We start from the raw sequence: 27,891 nt of genomic DNA on the forward strand, positions 1-27,891 counted from the left end.
AGAAGTGAAATTACTGGGTCATGTGATATTTCTATTTGTAATTTTTTGAGAAGCCTCCATACTGTTTTCCATAGGGGCTGGACCAGTTCACATTCTCACCAGCAGTGCACAAGAGTTCCTTTTTCTCCACATCCTTATACTTGTTTCTTGTGTTGTTGATTTTAGCCATTCTGACAGGTGTGAGGTCTGCCTCACTGTGTGAGGCATTTGTATGTGTTCTTTGGAGAAATGTCTGTTCATGTCTTCTGCCCATTTTCAAATTGGATTATTTGGGGTTTTTTTGTGTGTGTAGAGTTGTATAAATTCTTTATATATATAATATATATATTCTTTATATATTTTGGATAATACCTCATCAGTTACGTCATTTGCAAATATCTTCTCCCATTCAAGTAGGTTGCCTTTTAATTTTCTTGATGGTTTCCTTTGCTGTGCAGAAGTTTTTTATTTATTTTTTATTTTTAAAAGATTTTATTTATTTATTCATGAGAGACACAGGGAGGGGGGGTGCAGAGACACAGGCCGACGGAGAAGCAGGTTCCACGCAGGGAGCCTGATGTGGGGTTCGATCCCGGGGCTCCAGGATCAAGCCCTGGGCCAAAGGCAGTGCTAGACCGCTGAGCCACCCAGGGTTCCCCAGAAGCTTTTTATTTTGATGTACCCTCAATAGTTTATTTTTGTTTTTCTTTCCCTTGCCTAAGGAGACTTCTTTGGAAAATGTTGTTACAGTTAATGTCAGAGACATTACTGCCTGTGCTTCCTTCTAGCAGTTTTATGGTCTTAGGTCCCATATTTAGGTCTTTAATCCATTCTGGGTTTAGTTTTGTGTATGGTGTAAGAAAATGGTCCAGTTTCATTCTTTTGCATGTAGCTGTACAATTTTCCCAACACCATTGTTTTTAAGATTTATTTTTTATTTTTTATTTATTCATGATAGACATGGAGAGAGAGAGGCAAGAGACACAGGCAGAGGGAGGAAGCAGGCTCCATGCCGGGAGCCCGACGCGGGACTCGATCCCGGGACCCCAGGATGGCGCCCTGGGCCAAAGGCAGGCGCCAAACCACTGAGCAACCCAGGGATCCCCCAACACCATTTGTTGAAGAGACTTTTTCCCATTGTGTATTCTTGCCTCTTTTGTTATACATTAATTAACCATATAGTCATGGGCATATTTCTGGGCTCCCTATTCTGTTCCATTGATCTTTGCATCTATTTTCTTTTTTAAAAAAATGATTTTATGTATTTATTGGACAGAGAGAGAGAGCACAAGCAGGTGGAGCAGCAGAGGGAGAAGGTGAGGGAGAAGCAGATTCCCCACTGAGCAGGGAGCTCGATATAGCTCGATATGGGACTTTATGGGATCCTGGGATCATGACCTGAGCCAAAGGCAGACACTTAGCTGATTGAACCATCCAGGTGGCCCTGTGCATCTATTTTCATGCTGGTACCTTGCTGTTTTGATTGCTACAGCTTTGTAGTATATCTTGAAATCTGGGATTGTGATATCTCCGGTTTTGTTCTTCTTTTTCAAGATTGCTTTGGTTATTTGGGGTCTTTTGTATTTCTGTACAAATTTAAGAATTATGTGTTCTGGTTCTGTGAAAAATGCTGTTGATATTTTGGTAGGCATTGCGTTAAGTCTGTAGATTCAGTTGAGTGATATAGACATCTTAACAATATTTGTTCTCCCAATCCATGAGCATGGAATGTGTCTTTCCATTTGTTTTTGTCACCTTCAATTTCTTTCATCAGTGTTTTATGGTTCTCAGAGTGCAGGTCTCTCACCTTGGTTAAGTCTATTCCCATATATTTTGTTCTTTTTGGTGCAATTAGAAATGGATTGTTTTCTTAACTTCCTTTTCTGCTACTTCATTATTAGTGTATAGAAATGCAAGAGATTTCTGTACATTGATTTTGTATCCTGCAATTAATTACTGAATTCATTCATCAGTTCTAGCAGTTTTCTAGAAGCCTATTTTAAACAAATATCCTCATCCATCTGAAACTCTACTCAAAAGAGTACATGTCAGTATTTTGGATCTGGATATATACTATTCCTCTTCTCTGAAGGACATTCTCAACCCATGTATTTGTGCCTGTTGCCTCGATGATATCATACATGCAGGCCTAGATAGCTTTGCAATAACAAATGTACCATTATTATTATTCTCCAAAGGAAGTTACTCATTCCACTGCAAATAGATGTGATCTCAGGACTGATTTCCTCCTGGATTGTATAATATAACCTTAACCAAATTTGAGCACAGCATCCAAATGTTCATTTTATTTAAATGTGAATTACTGGCTTTGAGCTAAGGCCAAATTTTCAATCCCCTGTCCAAATCTGATGCCAAATTATCCATGGTTGCTCTGTGACTGCTAATCTAAGGGAGCAAAAACACTGTTTGGCAGAATAGGAGAGTACATTCTTAACCTTCATTTTTCTCTTCTTGACTACTCATCTAGATGCAGTTTAAATTCACTGTCAAAACACAGCATTAAAAAAAGAAAAACACAGCATTAGAATTCAAGTTATTTGAGGCACTTGGCTGGCTCAGTTGGAAGAACATGTGACTCTTAATTTTGGGGTCATGAGTTCAAGCCCCACATTGGATGTGGGGCCTACTGAAAAAAAAAGAATTAAAATTATTTAAGGGAGAGAATTATACATCTTTGTCAATGCATTTATTTTGAGCAATAATAGTACAACGAAGTTCCAGTACTGGGAAAGAGTTTGGCTAATCTCCTCAAGAATATTACAGCAATATATAACTTGAAGCGACTTTTTCTCCCTCTGTATCTAAAGTCATTGGGCCAAGAGTAATTAATTAGGGTTGAATGCAATTCTATAGTAGATATTTTGCTATGGTTTTATATTTTGAATATCACTTTATTTTATTTTATTAAAGATTTTATTTATTTATTCATGAGAGACAGAGAGAGAGGCAGAGACATAGGCAGAGGGAGAAGCAGGCTCCCTGTGGGGAGCCTGATGTGGACTCCATCCCGGGGACTGCGGGATCACGCACGACCTGAGCTAAAGGCAGATGTTCAACGGCTGAGTCACCAAGGCATCCCAACTTTATTTTATAATTAATGTAGTTTTAATGAGTTAAGCACAGGGCTATTCCCAAATGCTTCTACACATATGTTTACAAACACTTTCATTTCAATGAAAGAAGATGCAAATAACAAATACTTTAAATACTTTCAGTAGGGCAGCCCGGGTGGCTCAGCGGTTTAGCGCCACCTTTAGCCCAGGGCCTGATCCTGGAGAACCCGGATTGAGTCCTTCGTTGGGTTCCTTGCATGGAGCCTGCTTCTCCCTCTGCCTGTGTCTCTGCCGCTCTCTCTCTCTCTCTCTCTCTCTGTGTGTCTCTCATGAATAAATAAATAAAATCTTAAAAATAAATAAATAATTTCAGTAAATGAAAATCTAGTTTCATAAAGTAACAAATTGGAAGGTGATGATTTCAATTTGCAATTTTTTCTCTGCCAAACTAGTTGTCACAGAAATCTTTAAGAAATGGTAACTTCCACTACTGACATTAAAATATAATTTAATTCACCAAAATGTGATTCATGGTCCCCTTTTCTAGGACTGTGTTTTTTACAAAGTGAGGTATGTCAATACCTCTTTCATTTCTTTTAAGTCACTCTATTCTTTTTTGCTAATTTATTTTGACTATTTGTAAGATAGTTTATAACAAAATGTCCCCACAACCTACAGAGATTTATAAATATTATACTTCTTGGGTTATATTCTGATGTGGTTATTTTTCAGAGACCTCAACAGACAGTCAAACTTCCTTCTGCAAAGAGGAAGAGGCCACCAATCACTGAGCGTAGACAGGTCCACCTACAGACAATAATAGGCTGCTTTGGCCTTCTCCTTCTTTACTATTTTGGGTCTAGATTTAAAGAGTTCATGTGTCTGGATATGCACCCCTGGGCTGTGGGTACCTGCCACAAAGTATGTTTTCGGGGAAGCAGACTCTGCAGACAGAGATTAGGGTACAGGAAGTTTATTGGGACATACTCTCAGAATCCTGCCAATCTACTGCCCTGGCTTATGTCAATATTAAAGCAGAAAACAGTGCTTTCTCCCCACAGGCCAACGGGAGGATGAGCCTAAGAGGGGTATACAATCTTGCTATTCCTCTCTACGTGAAGATTCTCTTTCCAGTGCCAATTTTGAAGGATATGGTTATCTTCATTAAGGCATGCAATAAGTTTTCATCAAGAATCTGTAAATACCCATTGCTAAACATTTTTTGAAATTTGTCATTTCAATTATAATCTTCACTATCAATGAGCAATTTAGAAAAATACAGCACCATGATGAAATAAATCTACTATATGTTTATTTCAGACATTACCTTAAGAATCGGAAAATTTGTGTTTTCTGTAATTTAGAAAACAGACATTTTCTTCCTCAAAACTTGCCTTTGTTGTTGTCTTTATGTGGCCTCATAGGGCTCTCCATGGCCTTCCCAAAATCTGTACTTGCTGTCAGTTCGGTAGAGATGTTTAGCAACAAAGAAAAGTCTGAGCAGGACCCACCCAGCTCTTCTATCCTACATTGCTGAATTTTAATGAAAGTCTGAGCTTTTCCAAAAGTCTGGTCTCCACTGACTGGGGAGGAAAAAACAGTTGGAAAAAAATTGCTTTGAGTATGTGAACCATGTAATTTCATTTCAACTAAGGAATTCCAAAAATACTTGCTTATTGAAAGGGCAGTTATGTTTTTGTGTTGGAACTTGTTATGGAGAGTAAGAAGTACTAGTTTTTTTCCTCTTCTATTTTTCCTCACAAACATAAAGAAAAAAAAATTAAAGACTGTCAGAGTGGCTGGGTAGAAAAATAGATTCCAAAGTGGACTTGCCCTAGAACCTATTGCTTGGGGGATCTGTCCACTCTTTTGTGACCTTTCGAGCCCCACTCAGCTGGAGACAATCCTCACCCGGCTCTGATGATAATTCAGGGCTCCATCCAGCCTTGTCCTCAAGGCTACAGTAGCTGGACTGAAATCCAGAAGTTTTGTCAGTTCTGCTCACTTCTGCCAAAGTAAATGCTGTGCCAGGAGCAAGATGGAAACTTCTGGGTCCCTGCTGGGCAGCCTGGGCAAGCAGAATATTTTCAGGTTGTGTCTGACTTTAGGTCTCTGGGAGGAGATCAGGTGTTAATAAAAATGTTCATAACTAGGATTTTGGGGACTATGTACTGTGTGCCAATCACAATATTGGGGGCTTTTACAGGAATGACATGATTCAATCCCCACAACAATCTTCTGTGGAGTTTTGAAGCTTAGAGAGGTTAAAGATCCTGATTCTGAAACCAATCTGTCTCTCCAGAGCCTTTGATCTTTCCTGTGCTGTGAGCCCTGCCTTTTGGTAATGGGTTTCACTACTAGATTAGAATCTCAGACACCAGGGGTGCCTGGGTGGCTCAGTCAATGAAGCATCTGTCTTCAACTCAGGTCATGATCCCAGGGTCCTGAGATTGAGCCCTACACCAGGCTCCCTGCTCAGTGGAGAATTTGCTTCTCCCTCTGCCCATCCCCCTGTTTATGCTCTCTCTCTCTTTCTCAAAAAAAAAATAAATAAATCAAATCTTAAAAAAAAAAATGTGTAGAACCTCAGACACCAGTGTAACAGATGCTGTTGGTGTGCTGGCCATGTCTTCATGGGGCTTTATCAACTGCCAGCAGGAGCAGGTGCATCAGCTTGCAATGGCTTCTTCTAGTGGCCGGAGGTCCAACTGTGAGCATGGACACTGAGTACGTGAAGATTTAACACCTCCCAGGAGCAGCTCTTCACTAATGACTGATAAGAGTTGGTGTATAAATCTCTAGTTCCCTCACTTCTCAGGTAGAGTAACTCAGAGGCATGGGTTCTGTACTGCTTCCCAGAATTCCTCAGGGGGACTAAGTGCCTGTTACCCACCATGCTAACATGCTTGAAAACACTCCCTTTGTTGGCTGCCTTCCTTCCCTTGTCTTACTGCCCTTGTGGGCACTTCCTCGCATCACCACCCAAATAAACTATTTGTATGTGTGAGTCAGCTTCTAGGGGAGCCAAAATGAAGATCAAGAGTAAAAAAAAGGTGCTCACTTCGGCAGCACATATACTAAAATTGGAACGATACAGAGAAGATTAACATGGCCCCTGCGCAAGAGTAAAGGAAAGGTAAGCCTATGAAGGAAGAGAGCCCAGGTAGAAGAGGTGCTGCATTGCTGGAAGGGGAGCATGGAGAAGCAGCTCATAGATGGTTCCTTGTTCTTGAAGGGGGGCAGTGTCTGTGTGAGACAGCAGAGAAAGGTTTTGGAGGATTATTGAATCTTGACACACTGGGTGGTTACTTGACTGCTTGGTTGGGTGGAATTCTTTCAGAAGTTCTCTTGCTCCATTCTTTTTAAACTTATATTTGTCCAAAGTTTCATTGAAAGTGAGAGAACCCAAGAAATGCAATTATTAATACCTGGAATAATAAAATGAGATAGAAATGTCAACATGTTCTCCACAGAACATGGAGGATATAATTGTAAGTAAATGAAAAATTACGTATAAAATTTTGGAGGATATATAATTTACATGTAACATATAACCTGAATATAGTAATGCTATATACTGTTTCATATTACATTAGCCTCTTTTACCAACTTTACTGCAATAAAGGATCGTTTCTCCACTTGTGATTCCAGGCCCTTCATTGATTAACTAGACTTCCAGTGGTACCAAAATACATTTTCAGGGACTACCACGAGCATGGGAAACTTGCTTTGTTAGGTTAATGGTATTATCAAGTGTCAACTATTGTGTTCACACATTTTAATTCTTTGGTTGTTTTTGGTTTCATATACTCAACTTCATATGTGCATTAAGTGAGTTTTGCCTGCAACTGGACATCTTCAAAATTGATTATATGCTGTTTGTATGATCTGAATAAGTTTGTCTTGAAACTTTTGCTTGGGAGTAGTTATTCATGCTTTCATGAAGAAACTTAGAAATGCCCATTATTTTTATAAAATCTGTAGATTAAGAGGGTGAGGATGATAGCTAATATTGTAATAACAGTGTATGGTAACAGTGATTACACTTATCGTGGGGAGCATAGTGTAATGTACAGAAATGTTGAATCACTCTACATCTGAAGCTAGTATAACATTGTGTGTCAACTATACTTCAATAGTAGAATTTTTAAAAAAATAGAGGACGATAAAACCTTTAGTAAATATTTCTTCTAGTCAATACTTTAGCCACAAGAGGGAACCGTATAAGCAAAAATAGGGTATTTTGAGGTAACCTTTAGAGGATCTCAGCACCCATTCCCCATCCCTGGCACCTTGAAGCATCCCAGTATGTTAGCCACATTTTAGCAAAATGGTATTTTCAGCAGAAGTCTTGGCTACAGAGCTAAATAACCCCTTACTGCTTTTTAACAGACATTAACAAATAAACTTATTTTTATCTGCCATGTCATGGAAAGACATGGCCTTAAAGCAACGTATGTACAGACAATGGCCAACTTCCTTTTCTGATCCACACACTAGGCTGATCTACACCCAGGTGCTTCCCCTTACCTGGTCAAGGTAAAAACATGGAAGGAGCTCTTTGCTATTTCTCCTTTGCTATAGAGGAACCCTGAGACAACCTTTGAGAATAATGAGCTTGCGTGGGACTGGGAAAGTATAGGTTGAGGGGAGATATTGGGGCCTTATGCTGCTTTCTCTGAGTCCTACAGAACAAGATCCTTCTATGCTGGGAAGCAACAGAAGGTATAGCATAAAGCAAGAACACAATCAAACCCTAGGGACCTTTGGAGGAAAGTAAGAGTAAGAGTCTGCAGTATTACCTCGAGTATTTTTAGGAAGTCACTTCAGTAGGGAGAGAGTCTTCCTTTGGTGAGTCATATGTTGAATGAGGTGGGTGGGTTAATGTCAAAATACCATCCAATTTTTAAAAGGTTAATCCCTGATTCATTTATAGCCTCTGACATCATACCTGGCTAATATGATTCCTTCTTCTCTCTTCCTTGCACTGCTTATTTCCAAGAATTCCCATGGCCTTTTGGATAAATTATTATCTTCATTTTTGCTTGAGCTACAAAGGATGTTATCCTTCAGGTAAAGGTGAAAATGCTGATCTCATTCATTTTCTTAGAGTAATTTTTCTGCATTAAGGGTTGAGTAGGAAAAAATATTCTTAGGAATTAAAAAAATTAATTATTAAGTCAGTCTGACATAAATTATTATGTGTATTTAGTTAGTGAGAAGATAAGTTTGTGGAAAGAGACAGTAAGTGAAGTTGTTAAGTGTTGGGGTTCTGGGCTCAAGTTTGGACTTCACTACTTCCTGAGTTTGTGAACCTGGAGCCTCTCTATAAACCGTTTCTTCATCTGGAAAACAGGGATAATATCTACCTCATGTGATTATTAAGAGGATAAAAATTAATTCATGCAGAGTGTTTCGAGCAGTCTCTAGCACTCAGTTAAGGGCTGGATAAATACTAGTTACTATGATTTGTGAAACAACACCAACCATTAGGAAGGTCTTCTCTAAGGCATGGAGTAGTCTGAGCTCTTGGTTTCTAGCATTTCTAGCATTAAAAGAAAGTGAAAAATCTGGAGCATTTGTCTGGGTCAGTAGGTAGAGCCTGTGACTTTTGATCTTGGGGTTGTAGGTTTGTTGTAGGTTCGAGCCCCACATTGGGTGTAGAGATTACTTAAAAAAATAAAATCCTAAAAAAAGTGAAAATCTGATAGATAGATATTATCATTTTCATTCTACAGATGGTGAATAGTTAAGGGGAGCTTAGAGGGTCAGCATGGCAGCATGAAAGTGATGGGGATGAGCCAGCCAGTCCAGTAGCATGATGGGCTCAACTCACTGGTGATGGTTGCTCTTGAATGACCTCAGGTCATGACAACTACTTAGTCTCATCTGCTCTCTGTAGTGGGGTTGTTACATCCTTCAGATAGCTCTTTCACTGGGAGATCAAGAAAATTCAGGTTTGCAGGAGGAGGGATCATGCTCACCTCAACCAGGAACCCATTGCACTTTCTGTCTTGTGTATGTGCTGATAGGATAACTAAGGATGTGGATCAGAAGAAATTCTAGCACCTGTGTAGAGAGTATAAACAGGGGGCCTTTTGCAATTTTACTACTAATCAACTCTTTATCAACCTTATTAATGCATGAGAATCACTAGGATATTTGTTAAAAATGCTAACTCTTGACTTAGGACATGGCCAAGGAGTCTGCATTTTAAATGTGTCTTGGGTAATTCTGGTGCAGTTGATGAGCAGACCACACTTTGTGAAAACTGATTTCCTCAATAACAAATGAATATACTTTTCTCAAAAAAATTATTATTCTCCTGGTTATAAAATAAAAGGTTTAGAGAATGCTAACAATAAAAAAGAATATAGAAATCATTTGTGAAAAAAAAAAAAAAAAAGAAATCATTTGTGGGCAGCCCTGGTGGTGCAGCGGTTTAGTGCTGCCTGCAGCCTGGGGTGCGATCCTGGAGACCCGGAATCAAGTCCCACGTCGGGCTCCCTGCATGGAGCCTGCTTCTCCCTCTGCCTGTGTCTCTGCCTCTCTCTCTCTCTCTGTGTCTCTCATGAAAAAATAAATAAAATCTTAAAAAAAAAGAAATCATTTGTCATTATACTTTCTATAGATGATGATTACCAATATCTTGATGGCTGTCCCTCTAGTCCTTTTTTAAAAATATGCAACCTAGGGGCATCTGGGTGGCTCAGTCGGTTAAGCATGGGCTTTTGGCTCAGGTCATGATCCCCTGGTCTTGGGGTGGAGCCACTGGTAGCTCCCATCTGCTCTGTTCCTAAGGCCCTGCTCAGCAGGGAGTCTGCCTTTCCCTCTCCCTCTGCCCCCCCCCCCCCACTCATGCTATCACTCCTGAGCTACCCTCTCTTTCCCAAATGAATAAATAAAAAGTCTTTTAAAAAAGAGAGAGAGAGAGAGAAATCCACTTATATCTCTCTTGGGTCTGGAAACTGCACTAGATACTATTTAAAGGCCATTCTGACTATGATGTCATACTTGTAAGAGTTTTGCCATTCTTTGAGCGTAAGGATTAACCATGTTCAGGCTAAAATTACATCCTCTGAAACTTCAAAGCTGAAGAGCAAATCTTTGAGTTGAAGTGCAGACCTGCTGACATGACATAGTATCAAAGGCAATAATATTTCTTCAAAGATGACATACAGATGGCCAACAAATATATGAAAGGATGTTCAATATCCCTCACCATCAGAGAAATGCAAATCAAAACCACAATGAGATGTCATCTCACAACCATGAAGGCAGATACCTTTTAAAAAATGAAAACGAGATGGTGAGGATATGGGGAAATTGGAAACTTTGTGCACTGTTCATGGGATCATAAAATGGTGCAGCCTCTATGGAAAACTGCATGGAGGTTCCTAAAAAATTAAAAATAAAACTACATATGATCCAGCAATTCCACTTCTGGGTGTATATTGAAAACAGGTACTTGAACAGATATTTGCACGCCGAAGTTCACAGCAGCTTTTGCACAAGAGCCAACATGTAGAAGCGATCCAAGTGCCCATCAATGGATAAGTGGATAAACAAAATGTGGTATGTACACACACACACACACACACACACACACAGGGATATTATTCAGCTTTAAAAACGAAGGAAATCCTGTTACAGGCACAACACGGATGGACCTTGAAGACGTCTCTCAGTAAAATAAGCCAGTGAGGAAAAGATGGATACCATACGATTCCACCTATGTGAGGAATTTGAAGTAGTAAAAAAAAAAAAAAAAAATCGCAGAAACAGAAAGTAGAATTGTTTTTGAAAGGGGGAAGGGAGAAAAGAGAAGTTATTGTTTAATGAATACAGTTTCAGTTTTGCAAGATGAAAAAGTTCTGGTTATCTGTTTCACAATTATGAATGTGTTCAAGCTAGTCAACTCTACACTTAAAAATAGTTAAGGGGTAGATTTTATGTTATGTGTTTACCACAATAAAAGAATATCAACCATACTAAAAGATAATGAAAAGAACAGTGTTGCCCTTTTATAACCTTTTAGATTGTCACAGAACAGTGAAGTCACACAGTTAGTGTTAAGATTTGGTTTGATAAAACAGTTCCATGGAAACTGCTGATTTCTAGAACTGTACTCACTTCGGATTTATAATTCTTGAAGTTGTCAGATTAAAGCTAGTGAAAAACATAACAATAATGGATGAGGGGCACGTGGGTGGCTCCGTGGTTGAGCATCTGCCTTTGGCCCAGGGTGTGATCCTGGAGTCCTGGGGATCAAGTCCCGCATCAGGTTCCCTGCAGGGAGCTTGCTTCTCCCTCTGCCTATGTCTCTGCCTCTCTCTCTCTGTGTCTCATGGGTAAATAAACAAAATCTTGAAAAAATAATGAATGAGAATAGGACAGAAGTAAAAATTATTACATACCAGGATGTTTTGTTATAAGTGGGCATGAAATTTGACTTCAAGCTCACTGGTAAACATGAGAGATAAAGGAATAACACAATGACTATGAATTTTTGTCCAAACTAATGAAGACATGTTTGTCTGAATAGGGAGGGAGGGAGGAGGAGGAGGAGAGAGGGAGGGAGGGAGGGAGGGAGGGAAGGAGGGAGGGGGAGAGAGAGGTCTAATTAGAATTATGGTGAACTGTCAATTATCTCACACTATGGAGTTAAACAATTTCTCTTTCCAACTCTTCTTGCTATTTTGATAAAGTATGCACACAGAAAATTCAGTTATGGGATATGGATTTTTTTTTTAATGGGAAAACTGGTTGAGAACAATTGCTATCATTGGCGAATTTGAGTGAAAGTAGGTCTGTTTCCAACAATTTTTTTTTTTAATTTCTAAAAAGACTGAAGTGAAGGAATAGAACAGTAACTCTCTTCCAATTTTGGTTGATTAGGAACAATAGACTACTCACTGTATTTTCTAGTTTCCATTCATGCTGCAGCCTGCAGTTTTGTTTACAATCACGGAGCCCCATTAATCATAAGCCATCCTGCCTTTATAGTTAATTAAGTGATTCCAAGTCATATTTAACGCTGTTGGGAGGATTGGGGACAAGGTAGACTGGTTAGTTACATGTGACCAAAGTTACTGAGATGATCTTTTTAATTTAAATGGTTATACTTTTTATTACTGAAAATTTCAATCGTACGGAAAAGGAGAGCAAGTAACACAATGAATTCCCCAGTACCCATCACTCAGCTTCCAAGATGATCAACTCATGGCCAACCTCATTTCATATATAATTCCATCTTCTTCACTCCCCCTCAGGTTACTCTGAAGCAAAACTCACACATCAGATCATTTGTGCTCAGATATTCATTACCAATCTTCCAAGTGGGATAAGTGATAAAAGTCCAGCCCCGAAGCAAATATATCAATTCCACCTAAAGAGAGTATAATTAAGATGTTAAGTTAAAAGTGTCAGAGAATCACAAACTAAAGCAATATTGTCTACAGTGGATATTTTCATAGTTTCTTATGGAGGTCCCCAAACACAGGGAGTGGTGCGTTCACAATCCAAATCTGGTCCTGATTCTGTGCTATCATTGCACAGGGCTTACTCATGGTCTGGTCACCCACAGTGCCTTTCCTCCTAAGCCTCCTCTGATGAGTCTCAGGACTGGGCCTGAGACCCCATGTTACTGCATTACTCCCTTTGATCTGCCAGTATTGTGGGCTCCACTGAAAGCAGGACAAGTGGGACTTTATCAATCATTAGCAATTTTACTGTTTCACATAACTTTTTTTCTCATCACAAAAGTAATATGAGTTCATGAGAGACAACATAATTTTTAATTAAAAAAATTCCATTCTAAAAGGACTATATTACTGTCTTTTGGGGGGACATTTAGATTATTTTCTCTTCGTGACACTTTTGTGGGGTACATTCACTTATTAGAGAGAGAGAGAGAATGCGCGCATGAGGCTGAGGGGGATGGGGCAGGAGAACAGAGGAAGGCTGAGAGAGAGAGAGAGAGAGAATCTTAAACAGGCTCAACACCCAGTATGGAGTTGGATGTGGGGCTCAATCTCATGACCCTGAGATTATGACCTAAGCCGAAATCAAGAGTTAGAGGCTTAACTGACTGAGTCACCCAGGCGCCCCTGTGGGGTACATTCTTAAAGTTGAACTATGTACATACCAGTGTTTGTTTCCTTAGAAAATAATAATCGGAAATAGTTGGGGCCAAGGGTGTGCATAAAGATCTATTCATTTTTAAATGTAATTCCAACTATACTTTAGAAAAATTGTACCAAATTATACTCCCACCAACAGTTTATAAATGTACTTCTGTTTCTGTGCACCCTTACCAACATTATTTCTTGTAATAAAGAAAGGTCTGTTAGGTTGAAAACGCATACCTGTTAGTTTTCACTTACCAGCTTAGTCTTAGGCCAGAACAGTTCAACAGGTTTGGCTAGAGAGTGAAGGTAGTGGGATAGGAGAAGGAGAAGGAAGATCCAGGCCATGGAATTGCTAGTGTATTTTACAAAGTAAGGTTAGAATAGGATATCTGAAAGTTGGAAAATCCAGTCCATAAGGTTTCTACCGCAATGTGGAACCCTTAAGTAAAGGGTTGTAGGAAGTCAGATATTACTCACCGCACCCTGCAGCCCCTCACTCCCTCCAGCCATAGCACAATTCAATTCAACCATTCTCAAGATGAGTGGGTCTGCAGAAGAAACATTTCTTTTCAGGCCATATGAAAAGACTCCTCCACTACTCTGGTCCTGCTTCTTTACAGAGAAAGTGAGAATAAACATCACATCAATATTACCTACATTGAAGGTTTACCTTGGAACTAAATCAAGTCAGGCATTTGAAAATATTTTTTTGTAAATCTTAAACGCCACACGCAAAAAAAAAAATAGCAAGGAAATTAGATTGTAAAGTCAGCAAGTAGGGGCACCTGGGTGGCTCAGTTGCTTAAGTGCCCAACTCTTGATTTCTGCTCAGGTCATGATCTCAGGTTTGTGGGATCAAGGCCCGCATCCGGCTCTATGCTGGCCTGCTTAAGATTCTCTCTCTCTCCCTCTGCCCCTCCCTCCTCTCTAAAAAATTACATAAATTAATAAACTCAGCAAGTAAGGTTAAAACCGAATGCAAAAAAAAAATTACTTAGAAGTTCTATAAATTAGGCATGTGTGCAGTAGGTTGCTCTCACTTAGAAGGCACATGAGAACAAAGTCCCTCTGAAGGGGAGCTGCAAGGAATACATTCTCAGTAAAATTGCCGAGGAATTGCTGCACTGTAACTGGTTTTCATTTTCTCTTTTTGGCAAGTGCATAACTGAATCTGAGTAAGTCAGATGAAAGTATGATGCAACACTGTTATTCTTCTACAGTTTTATTTGGGTAAGTCAAGAACCCTCCCTGGCTCTCTTTGTCTAATGCTGTACTTCAGCTGGATCAGGGTTTCATCCAATTTTCATTAGACACATATTTTCAGAGTTTACTCTTCTCCCTGCGTGCCAGGCTGCTGTGTTGGAAGTCTGAGAAAAAAAAAAAAAAAAGAAAAAAAAGAAAAAAACCAAACACCCGGAAGGAGACACAGTCTGACCACAAGAGGCTAGTGAGTGGTGAAGCAGTTTCAGCTTTGATTTGAGGCATCCTGGCTTCTTTGCTCACCTCCTGGGGAATGCAGAGAATGTTTTAAAAAAATTATGGAAAAGTTACATATTTTGTTACGAATACCAGTTACAACAGTCCATCTGATATTAAGTTACTGTGCTTCCTCCTTTGCCGTTTGGGTTGCTACTTTTTAATTTAACATTTGTTTTGAATCTGGGCGAACACAACTATTTTTTTTAATTAAAAAAACGTGGAAAAATGCACACTGAATAACAAGAGCAGATATGAGAAGCAGGTCTTTTATTCTAGACGCCCCCGCTTCCCCCTCTCTGCACACCCTCCATCCCCACGCACACCGTCCCGTTCAGAGGTAATCGCTGGGTCAGTATTTAAGAAGGGACAGTTGTTAAGGTGATCTCTGGGGTCCAGAAGTTAACCAACTCCAGAGACTGTAAGCTGAAGTCCGTTCCAACACTAAAATTATGTCCAAGTCTTTTGCTGCATATACTCTAAGTGGGGGTGCCAAAAAGAGACAGCCTTGCCCTAACATTGTGGTTGGTAAAGGGACAGGAGGATACAAATTGATTTCAAAATTACACGCTAGATTTAGAAACACGAAGGAAAGAGGACAGGGTCCAGGCACTTCCATGGTGAGTCGTGTATTGACGGATTAAATAAAGGCCCCCTCTGGGCTGTAAAGTCCATGAGGGCAGGAGCTCCAACGCGGGCTTTCACCGCAGACCTCGGCCCACAACAGGAGCTCACGGGGCCAAGGACCGCACGTCCCAGGACCGGGTGGAGGTGACGGGGCGCAGCAGGAAGAGTCACGTGACTCGAGGTCCCCTGCAAAACCGCCCCAACCAGCCCGGCGCTGCAGCGCCAGGCCCGGCCCACGGGCCGCACCAATCCGCGAAGGAAGCCAAATTTTGGCTAGCCCGGGCGAGGGGCGTGCTCCGCGGGGGCAGCGTCTCGCCCAGCCCGGCCCATTTCCCTGCAAGCCTCAGGCGCCTGCCCCGCCCACCCGGCCGAGACAAAATGGTCCAGATTGCGAGGGGGGAGGCGCAGACGGGCACGGAGGGGGCCAGGGCGCATGCGCACCGACGCAGCGCGGCGGCCGCTCGCGGAGATTGGGGCGGGGCTTCAGGCCGCGGAGCGAGGTGGAGGCGAGAAGGCTCCACCGCGCGTGCGCGCGGTAGCCTCCCCGGCCCGACCCACGCGGCGCGGCGTGGTGACGCCCGTGCGGCCCGAGGAAGGGGTGGGGCCGGGCCGGGGCGGGCCTCCGCGCTCCTCCGCCCCCTCCCCATCCCGTCTCGCCCTCCCCCTGCCTCCCCCACACTGGGCCCCGTCAGCCCGAGGGTTCCTTCGTCGCTCGGCTCCGCGGCGGCCCGGCCCGGCCCGGCCCGCGGGCAGATGCCCCGAGCTGCCGCTGCCGACGCCGCCGACTCGGCCGGTGGCGGTGAAGGAGGCGGGCGTCCGGCCGCGGGCCGCGGAGTGTGACGGACCGGGCCGGGGGCCGCCGGGCGGCGCGGCGGCGGCGGCGGCTCGGCGCGGACCATGTATTTCCTGAGCGGCTGGCCCAAGAGGCTGCTGTGCCCTCTGGGGAGCCCGGCCGAGGCGCCCGTCCACGTCCAGTCCGACCCCCAGAGGACTTTCTTCGCCGTGCTGGCCCCGGTCCGCCTCAGCATCTGGTACAGCCGAGTAAGTAGAGCCGCCCGCCGCCGCCCGCCGCTCCCTCCCCGGCGCCTGGGCACGGTCCCGCCTCAACTTCCACCGGGAGTCCCGCGGCGGCGCGCGGCGACCCTCCACCCTCCACCCTCCACCCTCCGTGCGCCTCCCCGCGTCCGAGCGGCGGCCGCGCACCGCGGACCCCGCGCGCCCGCGGCCGAGCCCGGACTGGCCCCCGTCTCCCTTCCCCCATCTCCCCGTCCGCCCCCCCCCCTCCGCCCCGGGGGCAAATTTGTTTAAACTTTCCACAAATAGAAATCTGGCCGCCGTGCATTCCCAGGCGGCCCCGGCTGGCTTTCCAGGCCCGGGTCCTGCAGCCGGGCCGGACCTCACAGGCCCGCGAGAACTTAGTTGCGGCCGCTGCAGCCCACGAGGGCTCGCGAATTCCCGCGGGAGGTCCACTGGCCCTGCCGCCCGCTGCGCCCCCAGGCACCCCCTGCCCACACCCGGGCTCGCCCCCTTCCTGCGGGCTTGGATCGCGGGGGGCGGGCGGGGGCTTCGCGGCGGCGGACGTGGGGCTCACTTCTGCCCGCGCCGCTCCCGGCTATTTAACACCTGGAAATAATAAGGTTTGGGGAAAAGCCTGAAACTTGAGTTCTGTGTTTGCTTTCTGCCGAGTCCTGGTGTTTTTTTTTTTTTTTTTCATTCGTCTAATTACTGAGTACATAAGAGGGGGGAAAAAAACTTCAAAAATAAGAGGTGGGTGGGATTCTCCCCATTTTCCGCGAACGCCGCTCTAGGTCAGTCTATAAAAGCGACAGGATTAAGAAAAAAAAAAAAAGAACGTTTTTTCCCCTTATTTTTTCCTACCCCCAAAGAAGGCAGTACCAATCGACGTCAGAGTGAAGTTTTCCTCTTATTATAGCTGCCTTGTCCGCGTGGAAGTAGGTTGTGACCTTGGCTTCATCGCATCCCTGTGGCACACCGGCTTTACTCGCTAGAGTTAAATTAGTGAAAACCCTCCATTGTCTGTAGCGGACCAGGGATCGTTTATATGAAGTTCTTGACTGTTCTCATAGCCCTGGTAGAAGTGATGATGGAATTTAGATATTTGTGGCATCTTTTTTATGTGACTGTCCTAGCTAGGCTGTAAATTAAGAGTATTTGCCATTAAGCTTGGGCCGAATTTAATTTTTAGACCTATTACCAGAGCAAAAGGTCGTTATGTAACCAGCAGTGTGACTGTTCAGTCTCGTGCTTGATTTCATTTTTGAATAATGTACATCGTTTAGTCTTTAAATGAGATACTAATTCATTTACAATGTGGAGCCCGTAGAATAATTCTTATTTGCTTGCGTGTATATAACGATTATCTTTAAAGTACATGCAGAAAAAATAATTAGACCTTGAATGTTGAATTGTCTTCTGAAGTTTAGTATGAATTTCACTCTAACAGCCTACAGTTTATCCCTAAAAAGGTAGACCTAATTTAAGTTTTGGCAGAGCTAAACTTAATATGAGGGATGACTAGACCAGCAGCCTGTAGATTACTTTATTGCTGTATAAAAGAAATAAAAATATGCCTCAACTTTGGGTATATTGTATTAATGATATCTGTTTTTTGCTTTAAAAGTTAGATACGATGTAAATTAGACAGTCACGGAATTTAAAACAACTCCTACTCCTTCCTTTAGTATTTTCTTTTTTAAAGATTTTATTTATTCATGAGAGAGAGAGAGAGAGAGAGAGAGAGGCAGAGACACAGACTGAGGGAGAAGCAGGCTCCATGCTGGGAGCCCAATGTGGGACTTGATCCCAGGTCTTCAGGATCACGCCCTGGGCCAAAGGCGATGCTAAACCAATGAGCCACCCAGTCTGCCCAATACTCCTTCCTTTAAATTTCCATCCAACACGTAGATAGATACCTGCTTTCTATAGAAGTCCTGGGGTCCCTATGGTTGAGACCCAATATGCAAAGTTAGGTCTGAGGACGCAGGAATCACAGGTGTGAGGTGAAATGGAATGCAGGAATACCTTAGAGGAGGTTGCAAGTTACCGTGGGCTTTATTGATGGTTAACCTTGATCTCTGGCATCACCGTCATCACTTTAAAAATCGCATATTGGATCAGATGATTTTAAGGTCTGTGATTATATAGCTGGGATACTGGGGAACAGGTGCCATACTCCAGCTCCATCTCCTCTTCTTGGAATATGTCTTTTTTCATTGTCTGAAAAAAATTTTTTTTTTAAATTTCTAAACTTACCGAAACTATGTAAGTTAAAATCAATCTAGGTTAACAACTTTTTTTTTTTCTTTAAGATTTTATTTATTTATTCATGAGAAACACACACAGAGAGGCAGAGACAGGGGAGAAGCAGACTCCTTGAAGGGATCCTGATTCTGGACTCCATGCCAGGACCCTGGGATCACGCCCTGAACCAAAGACAGATGCTCAACCACTGAGCCACCCAGGTGTCCCAACAAAGTTCTTTATTTATTTATTTATTTTTATTTTTATTTTTATTTTTTTTAAAGATTTTTAAAATTTATTTATTCATGAGAGACACAGAGGGAGGCAGAGACACAGGCAGAGGGAGAAGCAGGCTCCACGCAGGGAGCCCGATGTGGGACTTGATCCCGGGTCTCCAGGATCACACCCTGGGCCAAAGGCAGGTGCTCAACCGCTGAGCCACCAGGGATACCCAACAAACTTCTTTTATTTTATTTTAAATATTTTATTTATTTATTCATGAGAGAGAAAGAGAGCGAGAGGGAGAGACACAGGCAGAGGGGAGAAGCAGGCTCCATGCAGAGAGCCCGATGTGGGACTTGATCCTGGGACCCCAGGATCAGGTCCTGGGCTGAAGGCGACGCCAAACCGCTGAGCCACCTGGGTTGCCCCAACAAACTTCTTTTATTTATTTATTTTTTTAACAAACTTCTTTTAAAAGTGAAAACACCTGTAGCAAAATTGAGGCGCTATCAGTTACTACTGCCCAGTTTAAAGTGAATTGGTTTAAAACGTTCACATGAGAACGTGAAAGCCTTGCTATTGAAGAAGTATTGTACATACAAGTAATTTTATAGAATAAAGTGAACATTGAAGATCTAAAGGGTTTTATGGAGTTGAGGTCTTAAAAGTTGCTTGAGGGCATTTGAAGGTAAGGAGAGACTGGGCACAAAGAGGTGAGGATATAGCATGATTTGCTTCTTTGAAATTCTGTTGGGTCTCTTGTAGTGAGGTAGTCACTTAGGAGGGATGAATTTTTTAAAAAGAAAACTACCTTGTGGAAGAGATGTGCATTTTATAGCCTAAGCTGTTTTTTTTTTTTGTTTTGTTTTGTTTTGTTTTTAATGTCCAAGAGAATTGCTATGTTTAAAATGTTGGTTAGTCATGAGACTATGCAAACATTAAAATCTCTAATGACAGCTTGTGTACATTTTATGGGTCTTCTAGTGAACTTTTTTGTACCTTTTACAAGTTGCTACTAGTGTTCTAGATTCATACTTCTTTAAAATTCTTTCCTAATTCCTAAATTGAGAAATGTAGTGCTATTTAGAGATGAGTTTTTTTTTTTTTTTTTTAAGATTTTATTTATTTATTCATGAGAACCACAGAGAGAGAGGCAGAGACACAGGCAGAGGCAGAAGCAGGCTCCGTGCAGGGAGCCCGACGTGGGATTCGATCCTGGGACTCCCGGATCACGCCCTGGTCTGAAGGTAGTGCTAAACTGCTGAGCTACTCGGGCTGCCCTAGAGAGGAGTTTTTTGAGAGCATCATGCACAGGTAAAAGTGTGGGGAGGGGCAGAAGGATAGGGAGAGAGAATCCCAAGCAGACTCCCTGCTCTGGTGCATGAAAACAGCATGGGGCTCAGTTCCAGGATCCTGAGACCATGACCTGAGCTGAAATCAAAAGTCTGATCCTTAACTGACTGCGCCATCCACGTGCCCCCTAGATATGTTTACAAACAAAAAATTTTCTGCAGATACTCACTTTGCTTTTTTATTTCAATTTTAGTGTGAAGGTATAACTTGCTTTCAGTGTTGATGTAAATTTGTTTTCTCTACTTTGTGATTCTACTTAGAAGTTCTAAGTCTGCTCACAGGCTTACAACAGGGATCATCCATGTATTTTAGAACCCGAAAAAGGGTGCTCAAAAATGGTTTAGCACATATATGTTAGGTTGGGTTGGTAGCGGTATGACTTAATCAGTGGAGCATCTGACAATGTATTTCTGTTAAGGGTATTGTAAAAGAACTGGCTTCAGCTTTGGGATTGAAGTTGCTTTTAAAATCATGTTATGTTTTATGACTGGCCCATTTTTGGGTGTCCTGGAGATTGTGTTTTGTACTGTACTATAGAGCCTAGAATTATTTTTCTAATATACTGCTGGACTATGAATACAAAAGTCCACAAATGTGAACCACAAAGTGATACCTGAATGCTGTAATTCTAAATTAGTCTTATTTTAATTTCCAGGTCATTATTTAATATATGTAAATTACCTTTAGAAGTATTTTTTTAAAGATTTTATTGATTTATTTGAGAGTGACCTTGAGCGGGAGAGGGAGGAACAGACTCTGCTAGGCAGGGTACCCCATCCCAGGATCATGACCTGAGCCAAAGGCAGATGCTTAACCAACTAAGCCACTCCGGTCCCCCCCCCCCCCAACCCCCCCACCCCCGGAAGTATTTTTGAACACCTTCTGTGAAAGGTAGCATAAATAGGCAATATATGAAAGAGATGTAGGGGCATGTTATATGTAACAAAACACTCTATCCAAAGATGTTAGTGTATTAATATAATAAATGAAAATTTTGTGAGTTAACCACTGTGAAGGTTGCTAATAAAAAGCTGAAATAAGCAAATAATTACTGGACTTAGGAATTATGTGTCTTTTCTTTTTTTTAAAGATTTTATTTATTTATTTATTCATGAGAAACAGAGAGAGAGAGAGAGAGAGAGAGGCAGAGACACAGGCAGAGGGAGAAGCAGGCTCCATGCAGGGAGGCCGATGTGGGACTCGATCCCGGGACTCCAGGATCACGCCCTGGGCCAAAGGCAGGTGCTAAACCCCTGAGCCACCCAGGGATCCCTGAATTATGTGTCTTTGAGTAACCCTGACTAGAAACTTATGTTCGTGTTGGTATATGCTAATAATAGAGAACAATGAGATAGATGTTCAAAGAAGCCACATTGTGGGATTAGGTCTATAGTTAACTGTGGACCTCAGAAAGGACATTCAGTTTGTACCTACATTTTCCCACTCTCCCATTTCATACCTTCTCGACTCTGTTCTATTGCTGGCTGCCGCCAGAGAGCCATCCGTGTAAACTCACTGCTTAGAAGTCTTTGACGGTTCACTGTTCGTTAAGAATGAAGTTCAAACTCCTTAGTTTGATATCAGAGAGTCTGCCCTCTTGGAATGATCACTTGCCTCGTCTCTGCTTATCAGAATATTATCCATCCTTTAGTTTCTGTTGAAATCCTACTTTCTCTATGAGTCATTCTTTATTTACCATTACCAGAAAGGTTAATTTTTTTTTTTTGATGAACTAATGTTTGTATGAATAAGTTTTGCACAGATGATTTATTTCTTTAATTAGATTATAAATTTCCTGAGGTCAGAAATGATCTTCTTTTATACTATCCATAATGCCTTGTACAAAAAAGCATATGCTTAGTAAGTATTTTTAAAATAATGAATTTAGGGTATCCTATGCACAGAAATTTTTAAAGGTTAAATAAATGGGAGGTTTTCAAATGTTGAGATGTAATAAAAAAAAATGGTAGTACTAAATTACAAGTTAAATTCAGAAAAATTATTTTAGAGACAATTATTTAAGTGAAAGTGAATGAAATACTTTTTAAAATTACACACAGTCCAATTATATTAGAAAAGAGTAGTATGTGTTATTCACAGTAGCCAAGATACGGAAACAACGTGTCAGTGGATGAATGGATAAACATGGTGTGTATATGGACAATGGAATATTATTCAGCCATGAGAAAAAAGGATAGCTTTCCATTTGCAGCAACGTGGATGGACCTTGAGGGCATTATGCTGAGTAAAATAAGTTAGACAAAGACAAGTACTGTATCATGGCACTTATTTGCGGAATCTAAAAAAACCAAGCGCAGAGACAGACTTGAATAGTGCTTACCAGAGGCTAGAAGTGTGGCAAAAAAAAAGAGTTGTTCAATGAATACAAACTTCAGGTGTACAGTGAATCAGTTCTGGGGATTTAATGTACAGCATAATGAGAATAGTTCATAATACCGTTTTATATACCTGAAAGTTGCCAAAATAGTAGATATTCAATGTTCTCACTATGGTAATGATGAATATGTGATGCAGGTGTTAGCTAGCACTGGTGGGCAGTCATTTTGCAAGATGTAAGTACATCAAACAGTGCGTTGTACATCTTAAACATATGCAGTGTTGTATGTCAGTTATAATTCAATAAAGCTAGGGGAAAAAAAGAAGTGGTATGTGGCTGAGGGTCCTCTGTAGTTTACCAAAACTTAAACTATTGTGCAGTTATAACCACCAGTTAAACTCCTGGTTCCCAGTCTGAGTTTATATTGAAGTGATTTGTGAAAAGGGTGGTCACACAAAAAAGCAGCATATAAATATTTAAATAAAGACATTTCACCCATCTTTAGGTGCTTGTGAATCATTGATGTGATCAATATTACACTATTACACATTCATTCTGAGGTTATTGTCAACTAGGTGCTTTACATCATCGAAGCACTGTTTCTTGAATTTTGGTCTTTCACATGCCTCATTCATGAATTTTGCCCTATCCTTATAGTACTTTTCCAATCTAATTTTCAAACTTGAAATTATCTTTCAAAATACTTTATATTTTTACAGTAAATGGAACGCTAGCACCACTTGGATGATAACAGGGTTACTATATGAGGGAATACAATGAAACCAATGTTATGAAAGTCTAGATTCCTACCAGAGGCTCTTACCCTTTTCTTAAAAGTACCTGTTAGCAGATACACGAGCGGTATTAAGAGGTAAACTAGCACCTCTCAGAGATTTACCCTTTACCTAAATCAAAATTGAAGAATTGGAAAAATTATTTCCTTACTGTATGATGAAATAGTACAGTGATTGTCACTTAAAAGGGTGGTAAAGTAAATACTGTGTTAAAATGTACTTATGGCTAAACATGCAATTTATCAAGTTAGAATAAATTTACAATTTAAAAGTATTTAAAAATAGTCTAGAACTCAAACTTGCCACAAACTGAGAGTAACTTAATTAAAAGTATTTTATTGACTATCAGCCATCAGTTGGTTAGAATCAAGGTATCTTGCCTTTAAGTTCGTTATAATTGCTTTGAGTTCTTATCATAAACCTGTCTTCCCAAGTGATTTGCCTTAGGTCCATAATCATACATAAATTTACATATGAGATCTTGAATACTACTGTGGGTATAATAGTAGAATTTGCTGTGGTGTAATTTTCTAACAGCTTTATTGTGTTGTATAAATATATTATAAATGTACTCTGATACTTAGTAAATTTATGGAGTTGTGCAACCATCATCACACTCTAGTATTAGGACATTTATAGCAACCCAGAAAGTGTCATGCCTATTTGCATTTAACTTCTGCTCCCCCTCCAGCCCCAGGAAACCATTGGCGTTTTTGTTCTTTTAGATTTGGCTTTTCTGGAAATGTCCTATAAAGGTAATGATATATCATGTAGTCTCCTGTGTCTGGCTTTTATTTAGCATAAATGTTTTTCTGGTACTACTTTTCATAGCCAAATATTTCATTGTGTGTGGCTCCACCACATTTTGAAAATCCATTTACCAGTTGGTGGATATTTGATTGTTTCTTTTTTGGGCTCATTATGGGTAAGGCTGTTATACACAACTGTATATATGTCTTTGCAAGGATGTGTATTATTTCTTGTGGGGAGATACCGAGGAACGGAACTTTTGGATCATATAGTGAGTTGATGTTTTAGCTTTTCGGAAACTGCCAAACTATTGCATGGTAGTGATAAGCATTTTATAGCCCTACTAGCAAAGTATGAAGGGCTGTTTCTCCACATCCTTTTCAACACTTGCTATTGTCTTTTGTATTAGAATCGTTTTAGTGGGTTTGTAGTGGTACCTCATTGTGACTTTAATTTGTACTTTCCTAATGACTGAGAATGTTTGGCATCTTTTCATAAGCTTTTTAGCTATTTGTATATCTTATTTGATGAAATATCTGTTTAGGTACTCCCCTTACCTCCTTTTTTAATTGGAATGTTTTTGCGTTAGTGAGTTGTAAGGGTTCTGGATTTTCAGGTTCTTGGTGTCTTCTGGAGAGTAAAAGCTTAACTTTCATTAAGTCTAGTTTTTTTTTTTCTTTTATGGATTATGCTTTTTGTATGCTAAAAAACTTTTGGCCAGTCCAAAGTCATAGCATCTTCTGTTTTCTTTTAAAAGTTTTATAATCCAAGCTTTTATACATAGGTCTGTCATCCACTGTGAGTTGATATTTTGTTTGTAAAGATCTAAGTTCAGTTTTTTTTTTTTTTTAACATAGATCCCGTTGTCTTAGCACAATTTGTTGGAAAGACTCTTCAGTATTGATTTGCATTGACATCTTTGTCAAACATCAGTTGACTAATATTAAGGGGTTATTTCTGAATTTTCTATTCTATTTTATTCAACAGTATGTGTATTATGCAAGCGTCACACTGTAGCAAGTTTAGAAATTGGATGGAAAAGTCCTGCTTTGTTTTCAAAATTATTTTGACTATTCTAGATCCTTTGCATTTCTGTATAAATTTTAGGATTATCTTGTCGATTTCTACCAAAAAATCCACAAACCCCAAAATAAAAAATCAAGGATGTTCAGGGGCTTGCACCAAATCTATAGATGAATAGAGAGAATTGGTATCTTAATGGTATAGACTATTCCAGTTCATGAACATGCTATGCAGTATCTTTCCATTTAGATTTTAAAAATTTTCTTAGTATTTTGTAGTTTTCAGCATAATTTCTAAGTAATTTTATTTATCTTTTATGATGCTCTCATGGATATAATTATTAATTTCATTTTCAGATTGTTATAAGTATATAGATGCAAAATTGATATTTGTATATTGATGTTTTGCAACCTTGTCAAAACATTTATTTTCATAGGCTTTTTAAAAGATTTATTTTAAAAAGCTATTTTTTAAAAAAGATTTTGTTTATTCATGAGTGACAGAGATAGAGAGGCAGAGACACAGGCCAAGGAGAGAGAGAGAGAGAGAGAGGTAGAGACACAGGCCAAGGGAGAAGCAGGCTCCATGCAGGGAGCCTGATGTGGGACTTGATTCCAGGTCTCACACCCTGGGTTGAAGGCGGCGCTAAACCATTGAGCCACCCGGGCTGCCCTTAAGATTTATTTTAGACAGAGAATGAGAGTTTGAACTTGCAACTGGAGAAAAGGGCAGAGGGGGAGAGAAAGAGAATCTCAGACTCTGTGCTGAGCACGGAGCCCTATATGGGGCTGATTACACAACCCTAAGATCATGGTCTGAGCCAAAACCAAGAGTTGAATGCTCAACTGAGCCACCCGGATGTCCCTCATAGTTTTTTATAGTTAGAACTAATAAATTTAGCAGAATTGCAAGGCACAAAATCAACCTGCAGAAATCAGTTGCATATCTTATGCAGTAACAGTGCCCATCCAAAAATGAAGTTAAGATTTTATTTACAATAGCATCAAAAATAATTAAAAATTTAGGATTAAATAAGGAGATGAAAGACATATGCTGAAAACTATAAAACTGTTGCTGAAAGGAATTAGAGATATAAATAAATGGAAAGACATCTCATATTCACAAATTATTATTATTTTTTTTATATTCACAGATTATTAAGATGACAGTACTACCCAGAGCAAATAACAGATTCAATATGGTTTCCAGTGGCTTTTTTTTTTTTTTTGTAGAAATATAAAAATCCATTCTAAAATTAATATGGAATCTCAAGGGATTCCTCTCATCCGTTTAGGTAAAATTTTAGCAATTTTATAGATCTTTTCAGTGAACCAACTTTTGGTTTTACTAAGCTGTTCATTTGTGTTTTCTATTTTTTATTTCTGTGTTGATTTTTAAATTATTTTCTTTGGGTTTGGTGTTGTGTATGTTCAGTGGCTTTGGACAAATGTATAATGACATGTATTGGTCATTGTAATATCATGTAGAATGTTTTCCTTGCCCTAGAAATCTCTTATGCTCAGCCTCTTCATCTCCTCCCAGCATTTGATATGCACCAATTTTATTTTCAGCTCAGCTTTTAAAATTTAATCGTGTCTAAAATTTAATCATTTATTTGAATCATTGCATGGGTTATTTACAAATATGTGGTTTAATTTCCAAATATTTGAGGATTTCTCAAATTCTTTGTTATTGATTCCTAAGTTAATTCCATTGTGGTTGGGGACTGTACTTTGAATGATTTTATTCTTTTAAGGTTAAGACCTGTTTTATGGATTAGCACATACTTTGTGTCAGAAAATGTTTGACGTGATGTACACGTGTAAGGAATATTGTTGTTGGCCCAGTGTTCTCTAAATGATAGGTTAAAGTTGTTGACATGGTCATTCAGATCTTCTGTATCCTTGTTGATGTTGTCTAGCTGTCAGTTATTGAGAGTGGAGATTGAAATCTCCAACACTATTGTTGAATTGTTTTCTCTTTCAGTTCTGTTGGTTTTTGCTTCATATATTTTTGGGCCACGTAGTTAGGTTTGTATACATTTATAATGGTTATATTTGCCTTCCGTATTGACCTTTTTATCATTATTCTCTCTCCACTAATGTTTCTTTTCAAACAGTGTATTTCGTTGTGAATAATATTGCCACTACAGTTCTCTTATGGTTGCCACTTGTGTAACATACCTTTTTTTTTTTTCCCCTTTTACCCTCACAGACAAATTATGTCTTTGAATCTGAAGTATGTCTTGTATGGACAACATATATTGAGATCTTGCTTCCCCCCCCCTCCCCCAAATCCAGTCTTATAATCTTTGCCATTTGATCGAGTGTTTAGTCCATTCACATGTAATTACTGACATGGTTGGATTTATATTAGCTGTTTTGATATTTTGTTTTCTATATATCTCATGTCCTTTGTTTATATGGTAATTCTGCATTTTTTTGAGAAATTGCCGTACCGTTTTTCACAGTGGCTACACCATTTTACATTCCCACCAGCAAAGCAAAAGGGTTCCAATTTCTCTACATTTTCACTAGCACTTGTTCTTTTCTGTTTTTTTTTTTGTTGTTGTTGTTGTTGATAGCCATCTTGATGGATGCAAAGTGGTATTTCATTGTGGTTTTGATTCCCATATATGTAATAGCAAATGATGTTATCATTGCCAAATTAAATGTCTTAAAGTTTTTGTCCTATGTTTCCTTCTAAGAATTTTACAGCTTTACCTCTTATTTTTAGGTCCATGCTCTATATTTTGAGTTAATTTTTATGTCAAATTTTATTTTTTCATGTGGGTGTCCATTTTTCCCTATGCTTTTTATTGAAAGGGCTGGGCTATTCTTTTCCCCCACTAAATGTTCTTGGTA

At 40.3% G+C, this 27,891-nt stretch overlaps 2 protein-coding genes, 1 long non-coding RNA gene and 1 pseudogene across 9 annotated transcripts in view; 3 read left to right on the forward strand and 1 right to left on the reverse strand.

The window, feature by feature from the left end:
• PDCD1LG2 (programmed cell death 1 ligand 2) overlaps positions 1-6,763 on the forward strand; it is a 92,580-nt gene extending 85,817 nt beyond the window's left edge. For 2 of the 3 annotated variants that reach the window (XR_013386233.1, XR_013386242.1), the window contains one exon: positions 938-6,759. The gene's annotated coding sequence lies outside the window, so the exon portion shown is untranslated. Of the gene's footprint in view, positions 1-937 lie in introns of all 3 variants that reach the window. The other variant, XR_013386237.1, reaches the window with a different exon arrangement.
• LOC144320721 (uncharacterized) lies at positions 3,354-15,672 on the reverse strand. 2 transcript variants are annotated; one of them, XR_013386333.1, is made up of 7 exons: positions 14,178-15,672; positions 13,661-13,795; positions 12,348-12,441; positions 11,970-12,090; positions 9,038-9,122; positions 8,005-8,173; positions 3,354-6,481 (listed from the first exon to the last, which is right to left on the reverse strand). It is a non-coding gene; the product is annotated as an uncharacterized LOC144320721 (long non-coding RNA). The 2 variants fall into 2 exon arrangements; XR_013386332.1 differs by having other exon boundaries at positions 13,661-15,672.
• Positions 6,107-6,177, forward strand: LOC144289307 (U6 spliceosomal RNA; annotated as a pseudogene).
• A 434-nt stretch (positions 15,673-16,106) lies between the features above and the next one.
• Positions 16,107-27,891, forward strand: part of RIC1 (RIC1 partner of RAB6A GEF complex) — a 144,960-nt gene continuing 133,175 nt past the window's right edge. For 2 of the 4 annotated variants that reach the window (XM_077909608.1, XM_077909634.1), the window contains exon 1: positions 16,109-16,327. In XM_077909608.1, coding sequence (XP_077765734.1) covers positions 16,184-16,327 — 144 coding nt within the window. In that variant the 5' untranslated portion in view covers positions 16,109-16,183. Of the gene's footprint in view, positions 16,328-27,891 lie in introns of all 4 variants that reach the window. The other 2 variants (XM_077909624.1, XM_077909614.1) reach the window with 2 other exon arrangements.

The sequence above is a fragment of the Canis aureus genome, chromosome 1, assembly GCF_053574225.1.
Source record: "Canis aureus isolate CA01 chromosome 1, VMU_Caureus_v.1.0, whole genome shotgun sequence".
Taxonomy (NCBI): domain Eukaryota; kingdom Metazoa; phylum Chordata; class Mammalia; order Carnivora; family Canidae; genus Canis; species Canis aureus.